General features: G+C 40.1%; 1 protein-coding gene across 1 annotated transcript in view; it reads right to left on the bottom strand.

Annotated features, from left to right (window-relative positions):
* Positions 1-24,689, bottom strand: part of LOC126162847 (TBC1 domain family member 20) — a 162,832-nt gene that overhangs the window by 90,960 nt on the left and 47,183 nt on the right. Inside the window, exons 5-6 of the mRNA XM_049919618.1 lie at positions 22,494-22,687; positions 8,253-8,469 (exon numbers count right to left, since the gene is read on the bottom strand). Coding sequence (XP_049775575.1) covers positions 8,253-8,469; positions 22,494-22,687 — 411 coding nt within the window. The remainder of the gene's footprint in view (positions 1-8,252; positions 8,470-22,493; positions 22,688-24,689) is intronic.

Here is a 24,689-nt window from a genome sequence, read left to right as displayed (position 1 = left end):
CAGACTGGTGAGTCTGCAAGAATTGGAAACACAGTCATTCATTAAATAGATTGTCTATCATGTTTGTTATCAAAGACAGCATACCACGTATTTACTGAAGTAATGTTGAAAGAAATTTTATATCTTTGCATGATAGATGCAACACTCACCACATCAATCACAGACAAAATTTGATTCATCAATAAATACAATCTGTGGAATCAAATTGCTACCAGCAATAGCTCTCTCGCAGAATGCCTTCATGAAGGCATTTTTCTCAAGGCGCTGCATCTCTTGTTGACAACTGTGATACGAGCCCTGCTCATATATAATATGCGGTCCTCTTATGTAAGTTGTCCAGGTCCATCTCTGGAATTACTTCTTAAACCACTTTTAATTGCTCAAAAATGCTATCTATAGACTGTATATCTTCATACATTTCCCATTTCACAAACATGACCACTGAGAAGAGAAACATGTACCACATCCACAAACCTCGTAACGTTGTTCAGTAGGGTAGTACTCTTAATTCAAAACACCTTCATAAGTATTCATGATTTCCCACTGCAGAGACCATAATAAATATACATGTCTGCAATCTCTGTAAACTTAAGCATTTGGGATTTTTCAACTCTGAACACAAACTAGTCAAATGCTCTTAATTTTTCTCACTCAGGTAAGTCAGAAAGCTAAGTATTGTTACTCCACCTCAATGTACAAATGATGTGTGCAGAGTAATGAATGCATTAATGTGGCTGACAAGGCAAAACCTACAAGTTTGAAATAACATTATAGCTGAAACTGTTGAAAATATGGGATACTGATGAAGATTTTGGCTGTTCAATACCATGGACCCTTTGTGTTCAACTTTTTTTTTAATTAACCATTCCTTCTATGAAATTTATGAGAAAGAATTAACCGTCAGAATTCTGCCATGTATTAACAGACCCCAATACAGTTTGTTTTTCTTCCTGAACTGATTCAAAGAGTAAATCATAATTTTATTATGTTGCTTATAATTAGCTACATGAGCTTTTCCTGTTACACATAATTTTTCTCTTTTTCTCCTTTTATCCAACATTTCTTTCCTATGTGGTCAAGAAAAAAACAACATATGGGACACTACCACTCTATCTGTTCTCCTGGGAAAGTAGTTATGTCCCAATACAAAATTTTATTGTAACATTTACAATTATTATGAAAAACTAAATTCATTTTGCCAAGGAAAATACAAAATATATTAGTCAAGAACTTGTTTACACAAGGAACTCGCGGCTGAATATGAACACTAAAGTTGCAGTTTAGCATTTAAAATATAGATATCATCCAGTACAATGAATATAGTCAGGAAGACAATGGAATGGCTTAGCAGCTACATATCCAGAAGATGATCTGGTATAGATCTCTCTTTTTTCCCTAAAGCTTAATTGAGAATTTTTATATGCTCAAGAATCAGAAAAAAAAACCACGATAAGCATAAGTAATATCAATACACGAAAATCACAACTCCTGTTCTTAGAAGCTAACAACTATTAACAATCTCCCCCATGCATTTTGTTCTTGTTTTTCTTGTTCTTGTTGTAGTTGTCAGTTTGTAGACTGGTTTGATGCAGCTTTTCATAACATTATATCCTGTGCAAGCCTTTTCATCTCCGAACAATTACTGAAACCTACATCCAACTGAACCTGCTTACTATATTTCTTGGGCTCACCCTACAATTTTTACAGCCCCCCCCCCCCCCCCCCACAACATCCCCAACATCTACCACCAATATCAAACTGACAATTCCTTGATGCCTCCAAATGTGTTCTATGAACTGATCCCTTCTTTTAGTCCAGTTGTACCATAGATTTCTTTTCTCCCAAGCCTGGTTCAGTACCTGCCTGTTAGTTACATTATCTACCCATCTACAGCACTGCATTTCAAAAGCTTATATCCTCTTCTTTCTTGAATGGCTTTTTGTCCACATTTCACTTCTGTGCAAGGCTTCACTCTAGACAAAAACCTTCAGAAAAGGCTTCCTAACACTTAAATTTACATTTGATGTTAACAGATCCCTCTTTTTCAGAACTGCCTTCCTTACTAAAGCCAGCCTGCATTTTATAGTCTCTCTGCTTCAGCCATTGTGGTTATTTTGCTGCCCAAATGGCAAAGCTTGTCTACTACTTTTAGTATCCTGTTTCCTTATATACTTTCCTCAGCATTGCCTGATTTAATTTGACTTTAAAGTGTCATCAGCAAACATCAATGTTTTTATTTCTTCTCCCTGAACTTTCATTCCTTTTTATCATTGTTCTCTGGTTTCCTTTATCACATTCTCAAAGCACAGACTGAATAACAAAGGAGACAGGCTATGACTGGTATGTAGTTACCTGCCTGCTAATCTTTAGTCTGCACTTAATGTCTTCAGTCCCACAAATACAATGAGCAAATACTGGTGACAAACATATACTTATTACTGACATCTTACACTGACTTGTTACACAAATGTTAACCATAGTGCAAGCTAAGCATGAATTTTACTATGAAAACTTGATACACGATGTTGCCACTAAGCTTTCTGATTCCAGACTTTCACAGAGAAGTTAGTATTATAATGATTAGAAACAGACAGACTTTACTAAATGATCTTACACGATTGCTTGCCTGTCACCAATGAAGATTTTGGAATGTCGTTGGCTTTATAAAGACTGGCATATGAACATTTTTGTACTTCGGAAACTTCATAATGGTTTGAAAATCTGATGGGTTAGATTATACTGACTGGAATAGATTACATGGTTCAACAGTAACTTAGTTTACAGAATATGTAGTTAGTAAGAAGAGCACAAAATTTTACAGACCTATTTACAGTGTCAATGTTGGAAATTAACAATTTACAAGTACAACTGCCACCCTGAAAATCATAATAAATAAAACAAATTCTTAATTAATGATAGGTGTCATTCGGTCCCAGAAAATTTGAGTAATAAGATTATAGTGGCAGAAGCTGGAACTTAACAAGAAAAATGGCTAAATTTGAAATAGTAATTTTTGGTGTGTGTGAACTTTAATACTAATTATCTGGTAAGATAACAAATTTTAGATAAACAAACATTTTACTCTAAAGTTTGGATGCCAGTCTTTCTAATGAGTAGTGTCATTATATCTAAAACTATCTATTAGCTCAGTCCAAATTAGCATTATCGACTATAGTAATAATTTCAACTATCAATTACTTTTAATTAAGAGGGTTTCCCATAAAATTATACATACTGCATATTGAAAACTATAGTCTGAATAATAAACCTACTATAAAGCATAGTCTAATTAGTTTTGAAAGATTCTGACACATACTGTATGAGCATAAACAGACAACTAGATGAAAGTTGAAAAATGAGTAGAGGGGGAAAAAAAACTAATGTTTACAGGAATGCAGTCATAGTTGATGGGTTGGTTCCTGCTTGCTATGTTATACTGTTTCAATCCCTTCTTAATTACTGCTTCCCTTTCACGTCCTTTGACTAACATAACTGCAGTCTTGTTTCTGTACAGAATTCAACATTTTGCTCCACGCGTTTTATTTCTGCTATCTTCAGAATTTCAAACAGTGTAAACAGTGTATTCCAATCTAAATTGCCAAAGGTGCCTCTAAGTCTACATATGCTATAAACATAGGTTTGCCTTTCTTTCAGTCATAGGGTCAGCACAGCTTCTCGAGTCTTACATTTCTCCAAAAACTAATCTGACTCTCCCTGAGGTCGGCTTCCAGCAGATTCTCCAGACTTCTATACATAATTCAAGTCGGTGTTACACAATCATGAGTTATTAACTGATAGTTTGGTAAAATCCACACCTATCAGCACCTGCTTTCTTTGGAACTGGAATTATTACAATCGTTTTGAAGTCTGCAGGTATTTCGTCCACCTCAAGTATCTTATACACCAGGTGGAATAGTTTTGTCATGGCTGGCTCTCCCAAGGATCTCAATAATACTGAGGAAATGTTGTCTACTCCAGGGGCTTTGTTTCAATGTAGATCTTTCAGTGCTCTATTAAATCATCTTTGCAGTATCATATCTACAATTTCATCTTCACCTACTATTTCTTTTCTTTCTATAATATTGTGTTGAAGTTTGTTCCCCTTACGTAGACCCACATATATTCCTTCCACCTTTAAGATTTCTTTTCTTTTAGTACTGGCTTTCCAGCTGAGCTCTTCATATTCACAAGGTGCTTCTTTTTTCTCAAAAGTCTCTTAAATCTTCCTATAGCAGCATCTATCTTTCCTCTACATATCCATGGTTCTACAGCCATTCCTGTTTAGCCATTTCACACTTCCTGCCAATTTCATGTCTAGTTATCCTTCGTAACCTCTTAGTTCATCCCTATGAAATCCCCAAACCACCTTCCCTACCCTCTGGCTCCTACCCTTGTAACCGCCCCCGGTGTAAAACCTGTCCCATGCACCCTCCCACCACCACCTACTCCAGTCCTGTAACCCGGAAGGTGTACACGATCAAAGGCAGAGCCACGTGTGAAAGCACCCACGTGATTTACCAACTGACCTGCCTACACTGTGAAACCTTCTACGTGGGAATGACCAGCAACAAACTGTCCATTCGCATGAATGGATACAGGCAGACAGTGTTTGTTGGTAATGAGGATCACCCTGTGGCTAAACATGCCTTGGTGCACGGCCAGCACATCTTGGCACAGTGTTACACCGTCCGGGTTATCTGGATACTTCCCACTAACACCAACCTGTCAGAACTCCGGAGATGGGAACTTGCCCTTCAGCATATCCTCTCTTCTCGCTATCCGCAAGGCCTCAATCTCCGCTAATTTCTAATTTCAATTTGCCGCCGCTCATACCTCACCTGCCATTCAACAACATCTTTGCCTCTGCACTTCCGCCTCGACTGACATCTCTGCCCAAACTCTTTGCCTTTACAAATGTCTGCTTGTGTCTGTGTATATGCTGATGGATATGTGTGTGTGTGCGCGCGCGCGCGCGCGCGCGCGCGAGTGTATACCCGTCCTTTTTTCCCCCTAAGGTAAGTCTTTCCGCTCCCGGGATTGGAATGACTCCTTACCCTCTCCCTTGAAACCCACATCCTTTCGTCTTTCCCTCTCCTTCCCTCTTTCCTGACGAAGCAGCCGTTGGTTGCGAAAGCTAGAATTTTGTGTGTATGTTTGTGTTTGTTTGTGTGTCTATCGACCTGCCAGCGCTTTTGTTTGGTAAGTCTCATCATCTTTCTTTTTAGATATATTTTTCCCACGTGGAATGTTTCCCTCTATTATGATCATATCATTAATTTGAACCCAACAATTACGTTTGTTATTGTCACTGTTACATTTCGAAGTCTTTCCTGTCGTCTTATTTCCTCCTCCTGTTTTTGCCAGTAGTTTCACTTTGTATTCACCTTCTCCTTTTTATCGTAATCCACTATACAACTTTATCCCGCCGATATATACTCAATAATACGTAACCAACTTCCAAACCATAAAAAAAAAAATCCGCTTTCAACACTACCGCTGCTATAAAATCCACCGTTTCTAGTTCACAAACAGTTCCTTTCAGCTATTAAACAACCTTTTCGGTCAGTTTTAATAACTTTTGCTTTATTTCATTTCCGTTTTTCTCACATCGCCGATCATTTTTAGCCGCTTCCCACAGGTTTTAATGTCATTATTTCTCCATCAGACAATTGTTAGCCTCATTTTCAGAATCTGCCACCACCAAACCACTCCTTTTAATACATCCTCACGTAGTTTTTTCGAAATTTTCCCGAATTTCTCCACCCTTTAACGTGTTTTGGCGGCAACACAACCTCCTAACTTTTATGCACATTGTTATCTACCTACACAAGTTCACCACAGAATCAACATAGCCCAGCTCTAACCAACACTTTTTCCCCTTTTTTCACACAAGATCTCCATTTGCTTTCTAGTTCACCTTTATCTCTCCCCATACATTTTTATATTTATTTTCATTTCAGCCATGTTACACTTTCCACCTTCTAGTACCATGTCACCCTCACAACAACTCCACAACGACCCCATTAAGTTTTATTTACATTCCCTCTGCAAACATGCCTTCGCCCTAGCCAGATTACACTCCCATATTTTATTTTCTCAGGCTTGTCTGACATTTGGCATCACCCCCAAAGGCCTCACACTTAAAATTCCCATCTCTGGCTGCAACCCTTCTTTCCATCAGTCCCTATACCAGTTCCAAACTGAACAATCCATTGCCCTCACCCACCTAATCCTTCACCTACACATCCACTCAGCCAATCAAGACACCGGTCAACTCCTATCCTTAATAAAAGTCCTCAATCTTTCCTCTCCCACATCCACACCGGCTGTTCAGAGCATCCTCCTACAGGCCAACCGCAAATTAGAACAGCATGCCACCCTCCACCTTAAAAAACTATCCAATCTCCTGGTTTCCCACCTCTGGAAAGGCAACTCACTCACCCTTGACAACCTTTCCAGCAAACCTCAACCTCCTCTCATTGCACACAAACCCAGTCTCTCCCATCTACTCAATCTCCCACTTCCAGCTCCACTCCCTCCAAAACCTCAAAATTCCAATCAACACAATCTGGAACCACAACACCCCAATTCAGTAGTTAACCTTTCCTCCAAACCTCTCCCAATCCGAAACCTCTGTCCTATCCAAAGGCCTCACCTTCAGCCCCACTCCCAGATTTAACCAAACAGCCCTCGTGAAAGATTTACTGTCCTACACCCGTACTCTCTGCTGGAAATATCACTTTGCCATGAAGAAAAATGATCCTAATCCTACTCCTAATGATCCAACTCCCCAAGACACTATCCAAATTGAACCCTGCCTGGAACAGTTCCGTCCTCCGTCACAGCAGGACCCACCTCCTCTTCCTCAAAATCACCCTCTCCTAACCTTCCAGGAATTTCTGACTTCCAGCCTTGCCTCTCAATCCTTCTTAAAAAACCTTAATCCTACTCCCAACATCACCACTGCTGAAGCCCAGGCTATCCGTGATCTGAAGGCTGACCGATCCATCGTCATTCTTCCGGAGGAAAAGGGTTCCACGACTGTGGTACTTGATTGTCGGGAGTATGTGGCTGAGGGACTGCGTCAGCTTTCAGACAACACTACATACAAAGTTTGCCAAGGTAATCCCATTCCTGATGTCCAGGCGGAGCTTCAAGGAATCCTCAGAACCTTAGGCCCCCTACAAAACCTTTCACCTGACTCCATCAACCTCCTGACCCCACCAACACCCCGCACCCCTACCTTCTACCTAAAATTCACAAACCCAATCATCCCGGCCGTCCCATTGTAGCTGGTTACCAAGCCCCCACAGAACGCATCTCTGCCTACGTAGATCAACACCTTCAACCCATCACATGCAGTCTCCCATCCTTCATCAAAGACACCAACCACTTTCTCGAACGCCTGGAATCCCTACCCAGTCTGTTACCCCCGGAAACCATCCTTGTAACCATTGATGTAACTTCCTTATACACAAATATTCCGCATGTCCAGGGCCTCGCTGCGATGGAGCACTTCCTTTCACGCCGATCACCTGCCACCCTACCTAAAACCACTTTCCTCATTACCTTAGCCAGCTTCATCCTGACCCACAACTTCTTCACTTTCGAAGGCCAGACATACCAACAATTAAAGGGAACAGCCATGGGTACCAGGATGGCCCCCTCGTACGCCAACCTATTCATGGGTCGCTTAGAGGAAGCCTTCTTGGTTACCCAGGCCTGCCAACCCAAAGTTTGGTACAGATTTATTGATGACATTTTCATGATCTGGACTCACAGTGAAGAAGAACTCCAGAATTTCCTCTCCAACCTCAACTCCTTTGGTTCCATCAGATTCACCTGGTCCTATTCTAAATCCCATGCCACTTTCCTTGACATTGACCTCCACCTGTCCAATGGCCAGCTTCAACAAGTTTTAATACTAACAGTGTTTAAGCACATCTTACAGACAACGTACATTAATGGAGAGAAAATACTAAATATTTTAGTCAGACTTAATCAGTCAACTAAGAAAAGAACAAAGGATATGGTAACATTTTTCCTGCAGCTAATATTAATTGCAAAATAAGTTTTAAGCGACTCATTTCAGTGTATTACTTAGAGCAGTCTGAACAAGGATGAAGAGCAAATTATCTTCTATTAATCCCTTTTATATTACATTAGAGTTATTGCTTAAGGAAATGAAGAATAAATATTTACACTTTCAATTTGGAATACATAATTTTGCCTTGAAAGACATGATAGCATACCTGTGACAAAAGTGGGTGGATACTGGGCATGTCACAGTCCACTGCAAATATCTCATCTTGCCGATGTACTACAATCTCTGCTGCCAGATATAATGGTGTTAGTGGTGGTGATGCAAGGAAGAAATCATACAGCCGAACCACATCTTGATATTTATTTAAATTGTGGCCATACCAAGTTAGAAACCAAGGCAAGCAAAACATTGTTCCTACTTCTGACCTGAAAATAGTAAGTGAACTATAATTCAGCACTGCTCTTCTGTGTAACAATGTCGCAGTCACACAAATCAGGTAATCTGAGGCAGTGTCATCTTGAAGCAATGTTTTAATGCACTTCCTACTCATCATGTTCAGGCAAAGTTCACCCTAAAGAGAAAGAGAAGGAAACATTCACACATTGCTTGAAGAGGACACTGCCATTCAGCTGATAATTTGAGAAGATCTCAATCAACAGAGTTCACCAAGAAAGCTTGCATTCTCAAATATTACAATGGTTGACCCACTGCCCTTTTTATTCCTTATTTCTCTTTTCTTCAGTACACAAAACTTCAAACCAGTATACCAAATGCTGGTCCTGTTGAGGGGACAATTTTATCTTCTTTGATATTAAATATGTAAATAGGCAACAAGACGACATCATAACATCCGCCAGAAAGTTATGTATCAACATTACAAAATGCTTCAGTAGCCAATATTTTCTTGCATCGTCAAACTGTGGTGAACTGTACCTGGTAGTAAAACTTTAAATTTACTTCAATGAGTAAAAACTGTTACTAATCAAACTGGAGACCATTTACTGATAAACATTTTTCCAAGTCAGATATGAAGTCACAAGTAAATTCAAGCTCTGTAATGAAGAAATTCAATGGTGTTTTCTGGAAGCTGCTTTGCTGGTGAGTCATGTTTCCCCAAAACCCTGCTAATGATGTGTTAAGTGATTAGTGACACATTGGAGGAGGAGGAGATTAGATTAGATTAGATTAGATTTACTTTCATTCCAATTGATCCGTAGTGAGGAGGTCCTCCAGGATGTGGAACATGTCAGAAAAACAACAATACATGACAAATATTTACAACTAAAACAAATAAGCTAATGTACCATTCCACAGGTCCCAAGTGGAATGATTGTCATTTTTTAATGAACACTAAGAGTCATTTTACAAATACTAATGCACTGAATTTAAAATAAAAATGTTTTTTATTTATTTATAAGGTAATAAACATGTAATACAACTACTGTAATACTTATTTACAATGAACACATTACTGCACTGAAATGGTGCAGAAGTTAGATTATACTTACACACAACCACACACACACACACACACACACACACACACACACACAAATTTTCAGTGAACACATTACTGCACTGAAATTGTGCAGAAGTTATGTTGTACTTATATACAAATCAGTTGGTTTTACTAAGAAATTCATCAATGGAGTAGAAGGAGTTGGCCACCAATAAATCCTTTAGGCTTCTCTTAAACTGAATTTCATTGGTTGTTAAGCTTTTTATGGCTGCTGGCAAGTTATTGAAAATGTGTGTTCCTGAATAATGCACACCTTTTTGTACAAGACTAAGTGACTTTAAATCCTTGTGAAGATTATTCTTATTTCTAGTATTGATTCCATGAATTCAGCTGTTGGTTTGAAAAAGTGATATATTTTTAATGACAAATTTCATATAATTTTATTTCATATAATTCTTACTGCACGTTTTTGTGCCTGGAAAACTTTAGCTTGGCTTGATGAATTACCCCAAAAAATAATCCCATATGACATTATGGAATGAAAGTAAGCATAGTATGCCAGCTTTTTCATTTTTATATCCCCTATGTCTGACAAAATTCGCATTGCAAACAGAGATTTGTTAAGACGCTTCAGCAGTTCTGTGGTGTGCTCCTCCCAGTTGAATTTATTATCAAGCTGTAATCCCAAGAATTTAACACTGTCCACTTCTTCTATCTTCTTGTCATCGTATGTTAGACGTATACTCTTGGGACACCCCTTACAAGTTCTGAACTGCATGTAGTTTGTTTTTTCAAAGTTTAGTGACAAAGAATTGGCTAGGAACCAGTGATTAATGTCCACAAATATTTTATTGGCTGATCTTTCTAAGACTACACTTGATTTGCTATTTATTGCAATGTTTGTATCATCGGCAAACAAAACAACCTTGGCATCTGGTAATGTTACTGATGAAAGGTCATTGATATACACAAGGAAAAGTAAGGGCCCCAAAATGGAACCTTGTGGGACCCCACATGTAATTAGTTCCCAGTTGGATGATGCCTGATAGCTTGATACATGTCTCTTTCCTAATAACACCCTTTGTTTCCTGCCAAAGATATAAGATTTGAACCATTTTGCAGCATTTCCTGTTACACTATAATATTCTAGTTTACTTAAAAGGATATTGTGATTTACACAGTCAAATGCCTTTGACAGATCACAAAATATACCAGTTGCCTGCAATTTTTTGTCTAATGAATTAAGCACATTTTCACTGTAAGTGAAGATAGCCTTCTCAATATCAGAACCTTTTAGAAATCCAAATTGTGACTTTGACAGTATGTTATTTGAGATAAGATGGTTATAAAGACGACTGTACATTACTTTTTCAAAAATTTTTGAGAATGCTGGCAACAGTGAAATTGGACGGAAATTTGATGCTATTTCTTTATCTCCCTTCTTAAACAGTGGCTTAACTTCAGCATATTTCAGCCATTCAGGAAATATTCCACTGATAAACGACTGGTTACACAGATAGCTTAATATGTTACTTAGCTCAGAATCACATTCTTTAATTAACTTTGTTGATATTTCATCATACCCACTAGATGTTTTTGATTTTAAAGATTTTATGATGGACATTATTTCTGATGGGGTAGTGAGGGTCAAATTCATATTATGGAAGTTACTTGAAATGTCTGGTCTAAGGTAATCCACAGCAGCATCTACCGAACCTGACAACCCCATCTTTTCAGTAACAGTTACAAAATGTTTGTTAAAAAGTTCTGCAACACTATACACATCTGTCACCAATGTATCATTTACTCTTAATGCTATTTGTTCCTCTTCATGTCTGGTTCTACCGGTCTCCTCCTTCACTATATCCCATATTGTCTTTATTTTGTTATCTGATATGACTATCTTTTCCTTGTAATATATTTGCTTTGACATCCGTATTACAGTCTTTAATATTTTGCAGTATTTCTTATAATGTGCTATAGCATCAACATTGGAAATGTTTCGGATTGACAGATACAGTTTTCTTTTTGTTTTACAAGATACCCCTATTCCTTGAGTAATCCATGGCTTCTTTGTAGACTTTGCTCTAACCTTGGTAAGTTTCGGGGGAAAGCAGTGTTCGAATAAGGTAAGCACTTTATTAGCAAAAGTATTATATTTTTCATTCATGCCATGAGCATAGTAAACATCAGTCCAGTGAATATCTCTGAGGAGTGTCCTAAAATAATCAATTTTTGGCTTACTGATTACCCTCTTGAGCTCAGATTTAACAGATTTTATATCCTGTTCAGTATTAACATTTAACAGAAGGAACTGCATGTCATGGTCTGAGAGGCCATTGACTATTGGTTTTGTAATATAATTTTGTTCATTGGACTTTTCTATAAAGATATTATCAATGGCTGTTTGTGAGCAAGTGGCTATCCTAGTGGGGAACTTTACTGTGGGAATTAAGTTGAATGATAGTGTTACTAACTCAAATAAGTTCTTATTGGGAGAGTCTTTAAGAAAATCTACATTGAAATCACCAGCAACCACTATTTCTTTGTTTTTGGTTGTTAAATGGGCCAGTACAGCTTCAAGGTGGTTTACAAACAGATTAAAGTTACCTGCAGGTGCTCGATATACACTTAATATTATGAGAGATTTTTTGTGAAAATCTAATTCTGTTGCACATGCTTCCATATGCTGTTCTAGGCAACATTTATGAATGTCTATGTTCTTAAATTTATGACAGTTCCTGATGAATGTGGCAACTCCTCCTTTCTCCATTTCTGATCTACAAAAGTGAGATGCTAACCTAAACCCTGTAACACTTAAAAGTTCTATACCAGTGGTCACATGATGTTCCGAGAGGCAGATTATGTCAGCTGGGTTTGAAGACTCTAATTCATCTATGCAGATAGTTAATTCATTAATTTTATTTCTCAGTCCTCGAATATTTTGATGCAATAAAGATAGCTGACATTTCATATTGACTGAGTTAAAATTGGGTGGAGTTAAAATATCTGCTGACAGTTGAAAATTCTTAACCAATGGCTGTTTATGTTTATGTAATAAGCTGGAATTATGTTTTTTGATTTCTTTCTCAAACTGAAGGTTTGTCTCAGTTCTAACCTCTCTTAAAATTTGCTTTCTTTCTGTCCTCCCTACCCTAAAAAAGGGTCTTTTCTGAATCCTATAACCACTGGTATTTTACCACTCATGACAGTGCCTCCCCCCTTTAACTTTCCTGCTATTTCCCCAGCCAATTTACCCTTCCCCTTCCTGTTGAGGTGAAGGCCATGCCTAGTATAATCCCACCTACTGATAGAATCAACATGAACCACACCAATGTGTGACCCCACACCCGACATGAGCAGCCGTTCCAGCTCCAAATTAACTCTCTTGTCAGAAGAGTTCAAATGAGGTCGGTCATGGCGCCCAAGAACAGATACAAACTCAACACTGGTATGCCTCGATGCTGATGCAATCTTCGCCAGGTCACACTCTATACTGTACCCAGGATCTCTGTCAATACTGTTACCTGCCCCACCCACTATAACCACGGTGTCTTCCTTAGTGAAATCTTTGCAAAGTGATCCTAAATCCTCTGTCACCTGCTCCAGACCAGCACTAGGTTTAAAAAAATTGGTGACCTGGTATTCTGATCCTAGTTCATCCTGCAAGAGTTGGCCAACACCTCTTCCATGGGAACTACCTAACAACAACACTTTCTTTCTCTTTACTGATTTCCCTACATTCTTACTTTTCAATTTGCTGCTGAAAGTTTGTTGTGCCCTGTCTACACCTGTAACTGCTTGAGGCTCACCAGCTTCTAACTGAAGCAACAGGTCAAATCTGTTTTCCACATTCACCATAAAGCTGTCAGACAAAGTTCTAGGCCTGTTCCTCCTGTTGCCTGTTGCCACTTCCCACCTCTCTTTACCCTTCTCCCTCCTTAACCTGTCAAGATTTCCCCTGGCCTTGTCTAACTCAGCCTGAAGGGCAGCAATTTTCCGCCCCTGTTCCAGTATCTTCCTATCTCTACTACAAATCCTACGAAACCACTGATGAGTCTCATTTATTTCCCCTATTCCCACGCCACTACAGTCACCCACATGGAAAAAACTACAGCACCCATCACACCAAAGCCCCGACCTAACAATTCTACGGCAAGTCAAGCACTTTTCACTCATGATAAACGTAATAGTTTATTAAGAATAAGTCAGTTGAATTACAGATAAACACGAAAATATGGTTACACAAATTTGGCCTATACGCAACTGTGTGTAAACAAAAACAAAAGTGCAAAGTTTCTGAAACAACAAGTTAAACTTTACGCTACTTTCCGGAAATGCTAGTTAAATAATGAAGAGGTACGCTAAGTTAAATTGCTGGAGAGAGCAAGGAACAACTAAATGTTAATCATCATATCAACAATGTGGTCATTAGAAACTGAGCACAAGCTCGGATTATATAAGGAAAAAGAAATCAGCCGTGCCCTTCCAAAGGAACCATCCCGGCATTTGCATGAAGTGATCTAGACAAATCATGGAAAACTTAAAACTGAATGGCCTGACATCGGTTCGAACCATCATCCTCCCGAATGCCACCTTGCTTTGTGTGACATATCAAATCAGCACGGTGGATGTTAATTTGTCTCACATCGAGATTATTTTAATGTCTTGGGATGAATATTTTGAAATCATGTGGTGAGACATCCCAGTATTTCCCTGCATCACTTTGAACTTTATTTTAATTGGGCAAAGTATTAAATCTGAATATTAAAATGATGAGAAACTTCCTGGCAGATTAAAACTGTGTGCCCGACCGAGACTCAAACTCGGGACCTTTGCCTTTCGCGGGCAAGTGCTCTACCATCTGAGCCATGTCTCCGCAATATCCTTTCTTTCAGGAGCGCTAGTTCTGCAAGGTTCGCAGGAGAGCTTCTGTAAAGTTTGGAAGGTAGAAGATGAGATACTGGCAGAAGTAAAGCTGTGAGTACTGGGCGTGAGTCGTGCTTCGGTAGCTCAGATGGTAGAGCACTTGCCCGCGAAAGGCAAAGGTCCCGAGTTTGAGTCTCAGTCGGGCACACAGTTTTAATCTGCCAGGAAGTTTCATATCAGCACACACTCCGCTGCAGAGTGAAAATCTAATTCTATTAAAATGATGTTTAACACTAATTTAAAAATAAAAAAAATGTGATTTGTGTCATAAAAAGCCCAAAACAAAAGAGAGACTAAGGGTCATGACTGTATTTTATTGCAGTTTACTGTCACTCATTTTCACAGTGATTACCCCTTCATTGAGAAAAATAGTGTGACAGCAGACTGTAATGACAGATGTAATAATTCATTTCTTGAGTGTTTCTTCTCCTTGAAATAATGTCAAGCTTTCAACAACAGATTCACTTCCCTGACACAAAAACTGTATAAAATATTTTGTTTGGTTAGTGAGTTACCTGTTTATTCATTCCCAGACCATCCATACAAATATTCTAAATGCAAAAGTAACTCTGTCTGTTATGCTTTCATGACAAAACTGCTGACCTGATTTTGATAAAATTTGGTATTAAGATAGCTTGAACACTGATGAACACAGGTGACCTTAAAAAGTGTGTAGTATAACATTCATTGATTTGTAAACTATAACGCAAAATATGGAACAATAATTACTCTTTGAAAAAGCTACTAACTCTTTGACTTTTGAATTTTATCTATTTTTGAAAACACTTTTATTGTTTGATATGTTCTACATCATACAATTCAAAGTAACAAATACAATATTTATAGAAACTTTTATGTATTTAATCTATACTCCCATACCAATATCAATCACAAATCCATGACATTTTAACCACTGAGCATCACACACCTCACATAACTTCTTTGTTGTGCTCTATTTTGCAAGAACAGTTAGTGGTCATGTGATCAGGAATGCTGTTTAATGATCACTGGTTCCCAGTTGCAGTTCACAACACTTTCTTTTTTTGCTCATGTCGGGATGTGTTCGTTGTCCTCATCAACATTTTATCATCATCAATGTGCAAGTCACCGCACTGGCATAAAAAAATAGAGACATGCCCCAAGCAACCAGGGTTTCCCAACCAATAAAGGGACACAGACACATTACATTTCATTTCATTTCACTTTACTGATATGAGAGCCATGGGTAACAGCTAGAACACAATACAGGGCTATTACAAATGATTGAAGCGATTTCATAAATTCACTGTAGTTCCATTCATTGACATATGGTCACGACACACTACACATACGTAGAAAAACTCGTAAAGTTTTGTTCGGCTGAAGCCGAACTTCAGGTTTCTGCTGCCAGAGCGCTCGAGAGCGCAGTGAGACAAAATGGCGGTAGGAGCCGAGAAAGCGTATGTCGTGCTTGAAATGCACTCACATCAGTCAGTCATAACAGTGCAACGACACTTCAGGACGAAGTTCAACAAAGATCCACCAACTGCTAACTCCATTCGGCAATGGTATGCGCAGTTTAAAGCTTCTGGATGCCTCTGTAAGGGGGAATCAATGGGTCGGCCTGCAGTGAGCGAAGAAACGGCTGAACGCGTGCGGGCAAGTTTCACACGTAGCCCGCGGAAGTCGACGAATAAAGCAAGCAGGAAGCTAAACATACCACAGCCGACGGTTTGGAAAATCTTACGGAAAAGGCTAAAGCAGAAGCCTTAGCGTTTACAATTGCTACAAGCCCTGACACCCGATGACAAAGTCAAACGCTTTGAATTTTCGGCGCGGTTGCAACAGCTCATGGAAGAGGATGCGTTCAGTGCGAAACTTGTTTTCAGTGATGAAGCAACATTTTTTCTTAATGGTGAAGTGAACAGACACAATGTGCGAATCTGGGCGGTAGAGAATCCTCACACATTCGTGCAGCAAATTCGCATTTCACCAAAAGTTAACGTGTTTTGTGCAATCTCATGGTTTAAAGTTTGCGGCCCCTTTTTCTTCTGCGAAACAAACTTTACAGGACATGTGTATCTGGACATGCTGGAAAATTGGCTCATGCCACAACTGGAGACCGACAGCGCCGACTTCATGTTTCAACAGGATGGTACTCCACCGCACTTCCATCATAATGTTCGGCATTTCTTAAACAGGAGATTGGAAAACCGATGGATCGGTCGTGGTGGAGATCATGATCAGCAATTCATGTCATGGCCTCCACGCTCTCCCGACTTAACCCCATGCGATTTCTTGCTGTGGGGTTATGTGAAAGATTCAGTGTTTAAACCTCCTCTACCAAGAAACATGCCAGAACTGCGAGCTCGCATCAACGATGCTTTCGAACTCATTGATGGGGACATGCTGCGCCGAGTGTGGGAGGAACTTTATTATCAGCTTGATGTCTGCCGAATCACTAAAGGGGGCACATATCGAACATTTGTGAATGCCTAAAAAAACTTTGAGTTTTTGTATGTGTGTGCAAAGCATTGTGAAAATATCTCAAATAATAAAGTTATTGTAGAGCTGTGAAATCGCTTCAATCTTTGTAATAACCCTGTACTTTTACAATCCTCAGCATGTTTAATCCATGTCAATCCATACTTCCATACTAATATTATAAATGCGAAAGTAACTCTGTCTCTTATTTTGTCATGACTACACAGATATCCATGAAATTTGGTATGAGACAGCTTGAACCCTGATGAAGAAGAAAGATATTTATTGATTTGAAGAATATCAAGCAAATTAAGGAAAAGTATTTACTCATTGAGAAAGCTATTTACTCTTTCACTTTTGAAATTATCATACTTGTGAAAATACTTTTTGGTTGATACGTCGATGTAATATTATTCAACACAATGTTTATTCAAATCCCAACATGTGTAATCCACACTTCCATATTAATGCTAGTATTATTAATTGGGAAAGTATCTCACTCTGTTAAGTTTTCATGATTCTACCATTGAACCGATACCTATGATATTTGCTATGAAGAAAGCTTGAATCCCAAGGAAGAGCAATGGCTACTTAAAAATCTTTTCGAGTATTATTAACATTTTTAAATATTGTATATGTGACTAGGATGGAGACGACGCTGATGCCAAAGATTGGGATTCTGAGTGTCTATAGCTTATTCCACAACAGTGCTAATCCAGTGTTATGGTGTGTGGTTTATGATATTGAGTTCTTACACCACATGGCATAGATGGAGAGTTTTAGCGGAGATACAACAATAAAATCGGACGGTAAGTCCAAGAGCCATATTTAAAACTGTTACTATAAGCCACGCAGACTTAAAGTCTAATTTGGTGTGTACTTCTAACAGAGCTCAAGCTGTAAAAGTTACTCGAATCCAACAAAGCTCAGAGCAGCCTCCTGTCTGCTTGGAACTTGGATGCAGAACATAAGATTGTCTTAAGAGCTACAGAGATGTTAGAATAGTCACAAACCTGTCACATTTTACAGCCGAGTGTCCGGCGTCTCTTACAACTTCTAAGATGCTTGAAGACTCACAACGATGGTGTCATTTAAAGGTTGTATGACAGAGTCGTACCTTTACTTGTAGAATGTGAAAGGCTTTTGGTGAGGCTACGTTTGATTATGATCTATTGAGAGACTATCTTAATCAGAAATTAGTCATGGGGGTGTATCATAAATGTAGGCAACACAACACATTAAAATGGATGATGATTAGTGTTTTAGGGCGCACAACAACGAGGTTATCAGCGCCCGACATTAAAATGGAAGGGAGAAACGGTTGGTATGTGTTTCTCTGGAGGCAAAATGTCACATTCAGTACTAGGTGAGAAAGAGAAACCCCTAAAAATTCTACTTCTGCATGAATGCAAAGAATTGAGGCACTTTTTGTAAATATAATTAGGAAACATAATGCATGCCTTCAGATTCCACATACAGCGTGTGTGTGCGTGTGTGTGTGTGTGTGTGTGTGTGTGTGTGTGTGTGTGTGTGTGTGTGTGTGTGGTTTGAGGTTTTCGGGTGCTAAACAGCGTGGTCATCAGCGCCCAAACGCATAGAAACAGGAACACATGCGGTGAAGGGACGAAGACGGACAGCGAACAAGGAGAACGGCTAAAAGACACAGGCCTGATGCAGTTCCAAATCCTCACATACAGAGGCAAAACAAGCGGAAAAGAAACGCACTAAAAAAGGAAAGGAAACACAAGGAAAAGAGAACAGAAATCGAAGTGAAACAAGTAGGTAATCGTGACTGGCGGACCTCTTACCTAAAACCTGGGTGAGCCAGTCACCCAGCAGCACATTAAAATCCTCTCCCTAAAATCCAAGGCAACAAATTGGACAGGACACAAAACCGTAAGACCTTAACCACAGTTGTTGCGTCGTCTTGCAAAATAGAGGGCAAATCCGGTGGCAAGGAAACCACAGCCCTTTGGTCAGAGAATAGAGGACAGTCAAGTAGAATGTGGTGGACAGTAATCTGGATGCCGCAAGCACTGCAGATTGGGGGGGTCCTCCCACCGGAGTAAAAAACCAAGCGTTAAGGGACTGTGTCCGATTCGCAGGCGAGTGAGGAGAACCTCATCCCGCCGGCATGACTGGTAGGACGTATGCCATGGCCGTGTGGTGGCCTTGACCAAACGCAGCTTATTTTCACCGACTGCCAGCCACTCCTCTTCCCATTGACGCATAACACGAAAACGCAAAAGGGAGGTAACAGCATGGAGGGGGACTGCACATTCAACAATGTGAGGGAGGGAACCTGCATCTTTGGCAGCCACATCCGCCAGTTCGTTTCCCCCAATACCCATGTGCCCCGGCACCCAGCAGAAAGAAACCTCCTTCCCCTGCCGTTGCAGGGGGAGTAGGGCATCGTGGATGTTCTGGACGACCGTATCCACTGGGTACAAGTGTTGCATGGTTTGAAGGGCACTCAGGGAGTCAGAACAGATGAGAAACTTAAGACTGGGAACACATCTCATCCGCTCCAATGCCCGCAAGATCGCAAACAATTCGGCATCAAAGATGGTAAACGCCGCAGGAAGCCGTAACTTGACGACTCGAGCAGGGAAAACAACAGCACAACCAACAGAGTCTCCCTGTTTAGAGCCATCCGTAAATACTGGTACATGATCGGGATGCTGGTTTAAAATATCGTAAAATAAGGAGGTAGAAACAAACGCAGGAGTGCAGCTCCTCCGGTACTCTGACAAGTCTAAAAGGACGCTGGGCCTCTGGAGCAACCAGGGAGGCAGACGGGTAAAACCCTGGAGTTGGGGTGCCACACGCTCCACACCAAGGGACTCAAGCAAATGCTTGGCATGAATCCCAAATGGTCTCATTGCCCTGGGACGACTGGAAGAGAGACGTTCCATAGGCGGTCGGGCAACAGTAGGGTACGCAGGGGAGGTAGGACAGGCAAGGAATTTACACACCCGTCGCACCATGAGGAGTTTCTGCCGGATGGCGAGCGGCGGTTCCCCTGCCTCAGCACACAGGCTGGGGATGGGACTGGTACGGAAGGCCCCAGTGGCCAGCCTGATACCCTCATGGTATACTGCGTCAAGAATCTTCAGATACGAAGGCCTCGCTGACCCAAACACGGTGCATCCATAGTCAAAACGCGACCGGACGAAAGCCCTATAAAACTGCAGCAGACGCGCCCGATCTGCTCCCCAGGACCGATGGCTCAGACACTTCAAAATATTCAGTGTCTTCAGGGCCCGCACCTTGAGGTCTTTAAGGTGCAGCAACCATGACAACTTGGAATCAAAAGTGAGGCCCAGGAACCTCACAGTGTCTCTAAAAGGAAGAATGGTGTCCCTCAGACGCAATTCAGGGGAGGTAAAAGCATATCGAGAACGATTAAAATGAACACACACACACATTTGTCTGCAGAAAAGGTAAAACCTGTCTTCGCAGTCCATGCCTCTAATCGCTCTATCGTAAGCTGCAGCTGCCGACTAACAGTGACAAGACTGGAGGAAGAACAGAAAACAGCAAAATCATCCACAAACAAGGAGCACTGGGCCGGACTTCGGATAGTGGACATGATACTGTTAATGGTGATGGCAAAGAGGGTGACACTTAAAACGCTTCCCTGAGGAACACCATTCTCCTGCACGTACAAATCAGATAGCACATTACCAACCCGATATCGAAAGAGCCGGCGGGAAAGAAAGGACCGAATGAAGATGGGGAGATGGCCAAGAAAGCCCCACTGATGGAGTTGACTGAGGATAAGGCGGCGCCAAGTAGTGTCATATGCCTTATTAATGTCAAAGAATACACCTAGACAATGCTGGTTATGTAGGAAGACCTGCTGGATCGCCGCCTCAAGCAGGGTCAAGTTGTCTATAGTTGAACGACATCTCCGAAAGCCACACTGAGAGCGGCTAAGGAGCTGCCTGGTCTTGAGCAGCCAAACCAGGCAACGGTTAACCATGCGTTCCAATGTCTTCCCGACACAGCTCGTCAAAGCAATACTCTGATAACTACTGGGATGCATTCGGTCCTTTCCCGGTTTGAGGAGGGGAATCAAAATCGCCTCCCTCCACGAGTCAGGGAATGTGCCGGATGACAATATCATATTAAAACAATTCAGGAGAACTTCCTTGGATGGCAGCAACAAGTGCTGCAGCATGCTGTACAGGATTTTATCATCACCTGGCGCAGTATCATGAGCCACAGACAGCGCTGAAACCAGTTCCCACATTGTGAAGGGGCAGTTGTAGGGTTCAGAATTTGGAGACCGGAAGTCCAAGTGATCCCTCTCGATGGCAGTGCGGTAGCGGCAGAAATTTGGATCACAGTTAATAGTGGCAGTAGATTCCGCAAAATGCATGGCCAGTGTCTGGGCAATGTCTCTCGGCGCCGTGAGTAGACAACCTTGATGCAGCAATGCCGTGACAGGTAGTTGGCTGCGTTTCCCGGAAATCCTCCTGATGGCTTCCCATACTTTCGTAGAAGTAGTGAAGCAGGAGATGGAGTTCAAGAACGATTGCCATGACCGTCGTTTGCTCTCTCTAATCACTCGCCGCGCCTTGGCCCTTGCCACCCGAAAGGCTGCGAGATTGTCAGCTGAGGGACGGCACTTGAAGCGGCGCAGAGCTGCACGGCGGGCTCGGATGGCTGAGCGGCACTCAGTGGTCCACCAAGGGACAGGATGCCTCGTGGGATGACTTGAGGACCGTGGGATCGACAATTCAGCAGCATGGGAGATCACAGCTGTAACATGGTCGACCCATTCGTGGACGCTAGCATGGTGTTCCAAAACAGCTAAACGGCTGAAAAGTGTCCAGTCAGCTCTGCAGAGGTGCCACCTGGGCACATACAGCAAATAGAAACACATTCATTATGTAACTACATACTGGCACTGCAAAGCTTTTCATACACATCTCTACATCACTATACACACAGACATCTTGTAAAATTCTTAGATTACTTACCACCACTCATCATAACAAAACTACTTATATGCAAGCGAAGCACCACAGGTAACAGCTAGTTTTATAATAGAGGGACAACTGCCAATGTCAAATTTGAAAATATTAGATTTGCTATGTTAATTACTGTATGCAGTTTTAATGAATATTAGTTCTGAAGATACAGCCACCGTGGAGGTTGTGTGTGTGTGTGTGTGTGTGTGTGTGTGTGTGTGTGTGTGTGTGAATTCCATACACCCATGCTGTGATTCTTCTGGAGGTGAAACCAACAGAAAATTATAAGGCAGGATAAATATTTTATATAAAAACATACAATGTTTCAAATATATTCCACGGATTGTAAGTGAAGTAAGTGGACAAGTAAAAATATTATTGTCATTATCATTTAGAAACTAATAAGGAAATCTGAACCCACTGAAAGATTTGAAAGTTAATCATAATCTTTATCAATCTACCCTGGAATTTCGTAAAATTTCCATGTGGACGCTTTCATAGCATTTAGTAACTGCAATCGGTGAAAATGTATACAACAAATACTCTAACAAAAAACATACATATCAAACTGCATTCTTATCTCTGTGTATACAGATAAAGTTATATAAAGCAAATGTACCTCTCCAAATAATCACATAGTGATGGGTGCAACCTCTGGATTAGAGGATATATATAATTGAGCAAATAGGAAGTTTTTTCCATAGTTGCTGCCATACAATCTTTGAGATGAGTAGTAGAGAGCTTCTCCATTATTTTAAATGCAACAGATTCTCCCACAACAAGAAGGAATGTCACTGCAACATCATGATAACCCTGAAACAAACAAATCTTTGTTTATGATTATATCTCTAATATACTGCATAAATTACAATTCTTTAAGCTCATGGGAACTTCGGGATTATAGCTGGTGCTCAATAAATTGTTTATGAAGAGAGATTTCCCTGTGTCTGAATACCTGAACATTTTTATAAGCAGTATCTGTTACACCCATCTTCCAATGAGTTTCCACAGTATAAAGTAAAAGCTATCATCAACCTCAAAGTTAGTTTGAACGAAACCTTCCTCTGCTAGTGATGGTCTTATTATGTGTGCAATTGCCTTTGCCTTAGTCAAATGTGAGAACGTTTTCCATTAAACTAGTTTCAGAAGGGTATCATGTTTAATGCAGAATCTTAACCATAGTAGAACTGGAATTTTTTATATTCATTCACAAAGTATTATCAGAAGTGAACATCAAGTTAATTTTTAAAACATCAACAACATATTCAATACAGAAAATCATTAAAATAACAACTGAAGTTTTGTCAACACTTACCCTTAGAACGTGCAATTCACAGTACTGTCAATGGAAACATTTTAATACGACACAACACTTAACTTTCAGGATGACATGATCCTTCCTTTTGGAGGAAAAAGGATTAGATTGATAGAGGTTGCAATTTTGGAAGATGGGGACGCAAGTCACTCATGTCCCAGGCTGCAATGAACAGACCTATTATGAGGAATAAGGTACACAAATATGAAGGAAAAAGAGTAGGAGGTCAAAGACAGTGCATTAGCAAGCCAAATTCAGTTAAGAAATAGTAGATGTCACAAAGTGAGAAGTAAAGATGGATTAGAATAGGCAGAGAAAACAAGAAGTGCAAATAGCTAATAATTAAGTAAGACTGGGGAGCGGAGAAGGAATAGAAAAAATGGTGGACGTCATATGCATACACTTGTGTGTATATATCTGGGATTGGGGTGGGGGGTGGGGTGGGGGGAATGGGGAGGGAGAGGATGGAAGATTGTGCAGGGGATGATGACAGAAGTAGTTTGACAAGGGAATGTCCCAGATCCAGTAGCTGAGGATTATCTAAAGCACAACTCAAGAGAACAGAGTGCTTATTATACAACAAGGGTGATTTCAATCACCCATCCAGACTAGTTTATTACATTCCAGAGATGGAATTTCCTTAGCAAATCTAATTTCACCCCACCAATCTCCTGGACTTAATCTACAATAACCTAAGTAGTGCACAGTGTTTCCATGTCTCAAAAATGTTGTTGACTGCACAGGTAATGTGTAACACATTAAATCACATACAATCCACAAATAGATAAAATGGGACTAGAAAAGCAGCTATCTAAATACAAACCAATTTCGATATGATAAAAGTTATTTCAGAAAAAATGATCCACTTGACTGATTGATGATACAGTCGTAAATATATCATGAAGGGGCAAACATATTTTAAATCACAAGATAGATGGTGGAGTGAACAGAGCTAGATCATTGGTCACCATGGAGAAAAAAATGAGGGCTATAAAGGCAATAAAAGAGATTGCAGAACATAAGTCTAAGAATATGAAGAAAACAAGAAAAATGACATCAGTTCAAGAAGTAGTACAAAGTGAAAAATTTAATAAATAAAGTTGTGAATTACAAATACTGTTCGTACTAAAGCATAATATCCGCAGTGAAGAAAGTAGCATTTGAATTAATCAATCATCAAACATATTATCTTATCAAATAATTATGAACCCTTTCAAAATATATTTACTTGGTTGTCTGCAGACAAGCAGAAAAATTTCTTCTTACAATAATATCTAGATTTTAGGCTAGTAAATTGTGGTATGTGAGAGAGCTTAATAGTAATATAAGCACCCACATTTACTGCAGACAGAAAATTATTTTCTTTCAGCAAATCTTTATACAGTTTCTTGCATTTCAGTGATGCAATTTGTAAGTACACTAAACAGAAGCTAAACAGTGAAACAGCACAATAAATCTGCACCAAAAGAAAGGATAAAAAAGAGAAAATATCTACATCTC

This window comes from Schistocerca cancellata, chromosome 2 (assembly GCF_023864275.1).
Source record: "Schistocerca cancellata isolate TAMUIC-IGC-003103 chromosome 2, iqSchCanc2.1, whole genome shotgun sequence".
Lineage (NCBI taxonomy): Eukaryota > Metazoa > Arthropoda > Insecta > Orthoptera > Acrididae > Schistocerca > Schistocerca cancellata.
Note: the sequence above shows the minus strand (reverse complement) of the source record. Positions and strands in the feature narration are given on the sequence as shown.